Genomic DNA, 9314 nt, shown 5'->3' with positions numbered 1-9314 from the left:
TTTAAATAGACGTAACACTTTAATGTTATCTGGATGATCAAAATGACAGCTTTGTCTGTATTCACCAAACTATTTCAATACTACACACCTGATCAGTACTGGTCGCACACAGGAAACATTCTAGAAATAGCATGGGACCAGTGTTGGAGAAGCTACTCTTAAAATATAGATTTCCAAGCTAACATTTACATCTCACTGGCAGACATTAAGCTACCCGTAAGAAAAATTTTATTTACTTAAAGTTGCTTTGAAAATGTAGTTCACTACATCCAAACTACTTTGTGAAAAAGTATATCTAAATCTGAAAATGTCAAGACTACAAATTCCAAGAACAGATCACAATAGGGTCAAATGTTAACAGAATGTGTAATTTAGCCTATTAAACGCAAAAACAATGTTTCAAGTGAGAATTAGGCAGGTATGAAAAATAAATGATTGCCTACTTCAGTCATATTTTATTTTCCTTTTGCAAAAGTGTGTAGTTCTAGTAGTTAGAGCTACACAACAAAAAAGTTAACTACTGAAAACACGACCAAGATTTGAATTTAGTTCAAGTACCACCAAACTACTGTAAAATGTAGTTCAATTACTAGTTAAACTACATATAGTTCACTGCTCCCCAACGTGGCATGGGTCATGTGTTGTCATCCTGTTGCCCCCTGGCTCACTAACTGCCACTATTCAAAAATCTAACTCAAATCTCTGAAACTGCCACCATAGGAATGCCATAATGACTTCATATCTTTGTGTGTAAACAGAGTCATTTGAATCATACTTGGGTGTCAGAATAAAGCTGTTTGAAGGTGAACACAGTACTAAAACAATTTCCATGATCTCACTGAAACTTCACCAGTCAAATGTAGTGCATTATAAATGGAATAGGGAGCTATTTGATAATAAGCTGGTGGACTAGAGAGAGCCTCATCTGAGCACCTTGGCAGGTAACAGGGCCATGAAGAAGCCACAATGAAACCAGGCAGTAGATGCTGTCAGACACAGATGTTGGTCATAAACTAGCTTCCCTGTTGATTTCCCTGCTATATTATTACTGAAGAGTGCAGAGTAAAGACAGAGATGAAATTTTGATTAACAGCAAGTCATTTTCAATGCTTCTGGTGGGCTAAACATTCACAAATTTAGATTTTTACCATAAACAACTATATTCAGTAATATTTATAATTTCAATGTTTTATTCCAATTTTATGCTAAACAAATCAAAAAAAAAAAAGGGAAAAAAAGAAGCTGTGATATTCTAGAGCTACAAAACTACACAAGGACAAAAAAAAGAATATGATTATTTTTGTCACAAGAGCAGTAATGTGAAGTTACATGATAAATATAGAATGTTCCACACTATACAATAACCCCAGCTGGGTATTGAGTAACATGCAATAACACATCTTGTACTTTTCTGCAGGAAAATCATGAAACACAAATATTTCCAGGAGCAGGTGGGAGGGGCAACATTTCATGCAATATACACATAGCAGAAACCAAGTCAGTTAACATAAGGCATATAAAGTTCACAAAGCCCAGAGAAGTGACTCTGTTTCACTGTAGACTTCTCCTGTGTGGCCAGTTCTAGTCTGAAGTGCTTAACACCTCCATTCATCCTCAAGTTGAATAGTCCTGTGGAACAACGATAACGTCGACAACAGAATTAAAAACAGAACTTTAAATATTTCTAAATCACATACTGCTTTATTGGAAGCTCAAGACATAACATAACATTCCAATAGCTTACCGCTCTGGGTTTTTTGTTCACCTTCATGTCGAATCTAAAAACAAAAAAAGCAAGAGTTACGACAGGTCTTTCAGGTTTCACTAAATACAACATGAGTAACCATGGAGACAACAAGCACTGCTACAGTTACTCAAGCTAAGAGACCAAGCAACACACAAGGAGACAACTAAAGAACCATATGAAAGCCTGGGATGTGCTGAAAGATGTGGGTTTTTACTCAACCTATGAGCTCCCCATCTCATTTTGGCAGAAAGAGCAGACTTTTCCATAACTGGATTAAGGGAACGGGACCTTTATGGAATGAAACCAGGGTCAAGAAATAAACTGTGCTTCTAAAGAAGTAGTGTTTATGCCCCTATGACTCAAAACACTACAGAATCTAGCGTTGAGTCTACAGGAGCGAGGTGCTCATACGTTATTAGATACAATGCATTATTTGAGAAATGAAGCGTGCGTCCCCAAATGGTACCCTATTTCCTATATGGGCCCTGGTCAAAAGTAGTGCACTAAATAGGGAGCCATTTGGGATAGAACCAAAGATTTGGACATGTAGTAATGATAGATTTGCTATGATGACGCATTAACCGTGACAGAAGCAGATAGAGAGCTGAGGGAGAGAGAGATTGGGAACGTCAGGATGTGGTCAGAGAAGGCAGGGGTAGTCCCCCAAATGGCACCCTATTCCTGACATAGGGCACTACTTTTGACCAGAGCCTTATGGGTCAAAAGAGCTCTGGTCAAAGGCAGTGCACTATATAGGGAATAGGGTGCCATTTGGGACACAGCCAGGATGTATCACCACAGGAAGCAGGAAGTAAAATTTGAGACTTACTCAAAGTCATAATGAAACATGGCAGAAGGGCTGGGGCAGCATTAGGGGAAGTAGAGAGCAGTAGTAATTAGTACACCAGCCTGACTCACTCTAAAGGGATGCTTTTGTATCTGGAAAATACAGGCTTGTTAATAATTGAACTAGCTAACACAATATTTTGTCTTTTCATTTAACTTATTGAGATGATTTTGTCTAAATATGTGGTGGTTTTATTAGGCTACATACAACATAACACAATGTGGCTAGGAACCGGTGTGATGAGTTAATACAGCTGGAAAAGTTGGCATTGTTTCTTACTGCTCCTCACATTCCAGCTCCAATACAAACAGACTAAGCCACTTGCTATAAACCAGTAGTACAGCCAATCAAACAGACCCTCTTGATGTTTATACACTAGTACAGACAATCAAACAGACCCTCCTGATGTTTATACAGTAGTACAGCCAATCAAACAGACCCTCCTGATGTTTATACAGTAGTACAGCCAATCAAACAGACCCTCCTGATGTTTATACAGTAGTACAGCCAATCAAACTGACGTTTATACAGTAGTACAGCCAATCAATCTGACCCTCCCAGACAACTTTTTTTTTTTTTAAGTTAACTTGCCTGCAAGAGAGATACCCTTGGACATATCTCAGACTTGATAGCAGGGCCATGTTCAGTAGCCAACAATTGCAGATAGAAATTACGTTAATAGACCCACGTTGATTCCATATTCTACATGTCAGAAAGGCATGTTTGTTCTACAATGCATATTTCTATAGGAACGTTCCACAACGTTGTGTTCTGCTGAACGTGCCCTAGGAGTTAGTCTAGACCAGCAACTGCGTTTAGGGTCGAGTACCTGTGTCTGTTTTTGTTCTTCCTTTTCTTGTGGCTCCCGTGGTGGCTTCCGGAGGAGGATGAGGCAGCCTTCTGGGGTTTGAGGTCCTGCAGTGCCCCGTCTGCGTCCTCCGTGTCCTCCTGACTGGGCTCGTTCTCCTGGTTCTGGAGGTCTGGGGATGTGTCGCTCTCTGTCCCACTGCCGGGCTCACCTGAAGGGCCAGGCAACAGGAGAGCAGCATGCCACCTTGGAGCTCAACTCCCTCACATACCAGTAGGCTACATTCAGTAAGCACTGTGGCAAACAAAAGTTTATCAATTTGAGATGGCTGAGCCATATACTTACGCTTTTCATTCATGTGATCTGGTATCCCGCCAAGTGCACAGACAGCCTGTTCAACAAAGACAAACAGTTGGTCAGCATTTACACATTATTACAATCATAGATGGCCTCCTAGGAAAATACTGAGAGGACCGATGGCCTCCAAGGAAAATACTGAGAGGACCGATGGCCTCCTAGGAAAATACTGAGAGGACCGATGGCCACCCAGGCCTTCCGGGTGGCGCAGTGGTCTAGGGCACTGCATCGCAGTGCTAGCTGCGCCACCAGAGTCTCTGGGTTCACGCCCAGGCTCTGTCGCAGCCGGCCGCAACCGGGAGGTCCGTGGGGCGACGCACAATTGGCATAGCGTCGTCCGGGTTAGGGAGGGTTTGGCCGGTAGGGATATCCTTGTCTCAGTATGTAAAAATGTAATAAAATGTATGCACTCTACTGTAAGTCGCTCTGGATAAGAGCGTCTGCTAAATGACTAAAATGTAAAATGTAGGAAAATACTGAGAGGACCGATGGCCTCCTAGGAAAATACTGAGAGGACCGATGGCCTCCTAGGAAAATACTGAGAGGACCGATGGCCTCCTAGGAAAATACTGAGAAGATAACTGGCCTCCTAGGAAAATAATGGGAGCATAAATGGCCTCCTAGGAAAATATTGAGGACAGGCAGAAAATAGAGTGAAACACTCACTGCTACAGAAGTGACTGAAGACTTGCTGAACAGACGCTCTGCCTCTTTGAACTTTCTGTTTCTTCTGTCTGTCTTGCTGTTGGAATTTCTGACAGAACAATACAAAACAGAGTAAATAAATCATAAACACAGGCAAGATGTTTCAATATCAACACTTTATGTCTGAGTAGCCATGGTCCATGTCTTGCTTACTTTTGGTTAGTGAGGTATCTGTCCCATCCTCTAATGATATTCCCATACATCTGGGTGTCTTCCAAGTAGCTGCCTTCAAATGCATAGATCTGTCTTTCCAAGTTCACCAATGTCTCCTGTGGAAAGTATGTAAAAGGCATTAGACTGCATTTCAAATGTATGAAACTGACAGAAAGTGTCATTACTATATAGCCAGAGACAGTACCACAGCCATGCCCATGGTGATGTGGGCATTAGCATAGTAGGGTTTGACTGCACCTTGTGGGCAAAGAATGTTACTACCTAACTTCAACGACGCGACATTGTATATTAACATTGATATATCTAGTAAAAAATGCAATACATATGGATGTATGACCCTGAATAAAAGCACATACTAACAGTTGCATTCTATAATGTTTCATTTGTGTGGTAACGTTAGTTAACGTATCTTGCCAGCGAGAAACAAATATTTACCGGCAGTAGAGAGCCGAGGCCTAGTCGTAGTAGCTTAGCTAGGTTAGCTAGTGCGGCCTAGTTAACTAGCAAGCTACCTTGCAACTTAAACATAAGATGCAGCAAATACGCATGTAGCAAAATATTTACTCATACGGAAACGTAGCTAGCTACAGCAGCTAATAAACTTACCGCAAGTTCTTGTTTCCTCTTGACCAGTTCCGAGAGTTCCCGACGTGTGTCGGGAATCTGTGGTGGTGTCGCCTTCGTATGCATCGCCATGATGAATCTCCGAAAAACAAAACAGTTGCGCGTCTTCAATGAGGTAAAATAGGTAAGCAAAGACTTTCACCACACGTGGGCGCTAGATGACTGGTACGTTTGCTTGTCTTGCAACGAGACAAATGCCTTTTCTTCTCCTGCCGCTCTGCTTTCACCAAGTACTCGTTGTCATGGAAACAGATCATATGCGGAAACGTATCCACACTCGGAAGTTTGTTTCTGGCTACAGTAACTTTGCAGTGTGGTATGAATGAATTTGTTGCATCCTAGGATCACTTTGCGAATTTGGTTAACGTAGTCGGGCTACATTTACCATTCAAATTGCTACCTAGTCAGCATGAGGGTGTTGCAGTCATTGCTTGACTTGGGTACCAGCACCTCACATGTTCTACTGCTTGAGCCCCTGTACTTCTTATAAAAAATATTAGCAACACAAGTATTGTGAAGTTCAAGCTCCTGCACGTAAATATGAGCAGTACCGGCACCCAAAATGATTACAGGTACCTATTTCAGTCCAAGTCAAGCACTGGTGACATTACAAACTGTCCTCCCTTCTAAACAGATTGTCAGGCGATGCAATACATGTCAGACACCTGTCCCTCCAGTTGTGTTGAAAGTCTCTTAGCTAATGATGGGAAAAAATACACAGAGAATGACAGTAAGTGACAGGAGACTTTGCATCCCAGGTCAGACATGTTAATGCTAACCCTATTCACGACCTCAATCTTTATTATTATTTATTTTTTAGGGAGTAGATCAGCTTTAATATTGCAGATATATTGTGGCTTCCATCTATGTAATTGTCCGCATCATTTCCAATCCTCATATATGTTTTTTGTAAATATATAAATATTATGATTTATTATTTTCCCCTAACCCTGCCACCCCTCCCCTAATTGGAGTAAACTAATGTACAACAACACTTAGGCTTCTACTTCCAGCTTATACATACTATATTCATTTTAGGGACACAGTTCATTTTACATTAGTTATCTTGTTATTTTTAGTCCCACCCTTCAGCTCCACTCAACCCCTCCCATATATCTCTGGGGCGGCAGGTAGCCTAGTGGTTCATTGGGCCAGTAACCGAATGGTTGCTGGATCAAATCCCCGAGCTGACAAGGTAAAAATCTGTCGTTCTTCCCCTGAACAAGGCAGTTAACCCACTGTTCCCCGGTAGCCGTCATTGTAAATAAGAATTTGTTCTTAACTGACTTGCCTAGTTAAATAAAGGTTAAATTTATAAAAATACATCTCTGAACACCATCCAGTTTTGATTTATATTTGCCATATATTTTCAACTGTGCTGCGATGTTTTACAAAAATTCTGAACCTTTCTATTCTCATAGTTTCTACAGATTGTAAAATAAAGATACACATTTTTGCTAACAGTATTAATATATTATTAATGGATTGACCATGACTTTTTAAAATCACCCAGTGGAGCTATTTACAGAGTTAGCTCCAGGTAAATGTTACAATTCTTCATCCATTCATGGACCTGTGACCAAAAACAAGCTATATATGGATGGTACCAAAACAAATTATCTAATGATTCTGTCTCTTCGCAGCAAAATCTGCAGAGCTAGGATGGTTGTATCCCCCATATATATATATATACAGTTAAAGTCGGAAGTTTACATACACTTAGGTTGGAGTCATTAAAACTCGTTTTTCAACCACTCCACAAATTTCTTGTTAACAAACTATAGTTTTGGCAAGTTGGTTAGGACATCTACTTTGTGCATGACACAAGTAATATTTCCAACAATTGTTTACAGACAGATTATTTCACTTATAATTCACTGTATCACAATTCCAGTGGGTCAGAAGTTTACATACACTAAGTTGACTGTGCCTTTAAACAGCTTGGAAAATTCCAGAAAATGATGTCATGGCTTTAGAAGCTTCTGATAGGCTAATTGACATCATTTGAGTCAATTGGAAGTGTATTTGTTGATGTATTTCAAACTCAGGGCCTCTTTGCTTGACATCATGGGAAAATCAAAAGAAATCAGCCAAGACCTCAAAAAAAATTGTAGACCTCCACAAGTCTGGTTCATCCTTGGGAGCAATTTCCAAACGCCTGATGGTACCGCGTTCGTCTGTACAAACAATAGTACGTAGGTATAAACACCATGGGACCACGCAGCCATCATACCGCTCAGGAAGGAGACGCGTTCTGTCTCCTAGAGATGAACGTACTTTGGTGTGAAAAGTGCAAATCAATCCCATAACAACAGCAAAGGACCTTGTGAAGATGCTGGAGGAAACCGGTACAAAAGTATCTATATCCACAGTAAAACCAGTCCTATATCGACATAACCTGAAAGGAAGGAAGGAAGGAAGGAAGGAAGGAAGGAAGGAAGGAAGGAAGGAAGGAAGGAAGGAAGGAAGGAAGGAAGGAAGGAAGGAAGGAAGGAAGAAGCCACTGCTCCAAAACCGCCATAAAAAAGCCAGACTACGGTTTGCAACTGCACATGGGGACAAAGATTGTACTTTTTGGAGAAATGTCCTCTGGTCTGGTGAAACAAAAATACAACTATTTGGCCATAATGACCATCGTTATGTTTGGAGGAAAGAGGGGGAGGCTTGCAAGCCGAAGAACACCATCCCAACCGTGAAGCACGGGGGTGGCAGCATCATGTTGTGTGGGTGCTTTGCTGCAGGAGGGGCTGGTGCACTTCACAAAATAGATGGCATCATGAGGGAGAAAAATTATGTGGATATATTGAAGAAACATCTCAAGACATCAGTCAGAAAGAAAAAGCTTAGTTGCAAATGGGTCTTCCAAATGGACAATGACCCCAAGCATACTTCCAAAGTTGTGGCAAAATGGCTTAAGGACAACAAAGTCAAGGTATTGGAGTGGCCATCGCAAAGCCCTGACCTCAATCCCGTAGAAGATTTGTGGGCAGAACTGAAAAACCTGACTCAGTTACACCAGCTCTGTCAGGAGGAATGGGCCAAAATTCACCCAACTTATTGTGGGAAGCTTGTGGAAGGCTACCCAAAACGTTTGACCCAAGTTAAACAATTTATAGGCAATGCTAGCAAATACTAATTGAGTGTATGTAAACTTCTGACCCACTGGGAATGTGATGAAAGAAATAAAAGCTGAAATAAATCATTCTCTCTACTATTATTCTGACATGTCACATTCTTAAAATAAAGTGGTGATCCTAACTGACCTAAGACAGGATTAAATGTCAGGAATTGTGAAAAACTGAGTTTAAATGTATTTGGCTAAGGTGTATGTCAACTTCAACTGTATATGCACAGTTGAAGTCGGAAGTTTACATACACCTTAGCCATTTGCAAAAAAAACTATTCTATAAACCTGTTTTCACTTTGTCATTATGGGGTATTGGGTGTAGAGTGATGAGGAAAAACATTTATTTAATCCATTTTAGAATAAGTCTGTAACGTAACAACATTTTGAAAAAGTCAAGGGTTCTGAATACTTTCCGAAAGCACTGAATGTACAGTATTCAAGGCTATTCAAACCATAAATCTGAGAAGGGGGATGGCTGATCTAGAATCAGTTTTTCATTTAGATCAGAATGAATAAGACTGCATGGACAGGGGGGGGGACCTGACCCCAGGTCAGCACACCTACTCTGCTTTATGAATACGGATCCAGGACTAGCAATAGTTTCTATGACAACACCTCTCTGGTCTTAAATGGTTTCCCATGCCTTTTAACCCTTGTCCAAGGAGGAGACATTACCTGGGAATATTCTTCTGAAGAACCCCCCCCCCCCTGCCTGACCCTGGGCAGGATGATGTAGTGAACTACGGGGGCCCGGCCAAGCACTTCATGTCCAGTGCTGTGTTTGTTTCTGGGACAAGCCGATGGACCCAGGACGTGTGAGGCCAGGGATTTCCAGGTTCAGGTACTGCATCATTGATCCTCCTAGATTGTGTCCTAAATGGCACCCTATTCCCTATCTAGCACACTACTTTTTTTCCCCCCCAGG

General features: G+C 41.2%; 1 protein-coding gene across 1 annotated transcript; it reads right to left on the bottom strand.

Moving 5' to 3' along the window:
• Positions 1-5371, bottom strand: LOC120022743 (chromatin modification-related protein MEAF6). Its single transcript, XM_038966734.1, has 7 exons — positions 5245-5371; positions 4618-4733; positions 4426-4513; positions 3748-3793; positions 3424-3613; positions 1745-1778; positions 1-1629 (listed from the first exon to the last, which is right to left on the bottom strand). The coding sequence occupies exons 1-7, from the start codon at positions 5332-5334 to the stop codon at positions 1615-1617; spliced, it is 579 nt and encodes a 192-aa protein (XP_038822662.1). The 5' UTR covers positions 5335-5371; the 3' UTR covers positions 1-1614.
• Between the last annotated feature and the right edge of the window lie 3943 nt (positions 5372-9314).

Source organism: Salvelinus namaycush, chromosome 27, assembly GCF_016432855.1.
Source record: "Salvelinus namaycush isolate Seneca chromosome 27, SaNama_1.0, whole genome shotgun sequence".
Lineage (NCBI taxonomy): Eukaryota > Metazoa > Chordata > Actinopteri > Salmoniformes > Salmonidae > Salvelinus > Salvelinus namaycush.
Note: the sequence above shows the minus strand (reverse complement) of the source record. Positions and strands in the feature narration are given on the sequence as shown.

Excerpts from the sequence above, each read along its gene's own strand:
- LOC120022743 (XM_038966734.1), bottom strand. The coding sequence starts at position 5,334 with ATGGCGATGCATACGAAGGCGACACCACCACAGATTCCCGACACACGT. Across the intron at positions 3,794-4,425 it reads CTTCAGTCACTTCTGTAGCA|GCTGTCTGTGCACTTGGCGG; the intron begins GTGAGTGTTTCA and ends TTTGTTGAACAG. Across the intron at positions 1,779-3,423 it reads AAGAACAAAAACAGACACAG|ATTCGACATGAAGGTGAACA; the intron begins GTACTCGACCCT and ends TTTTGTTTTTAG.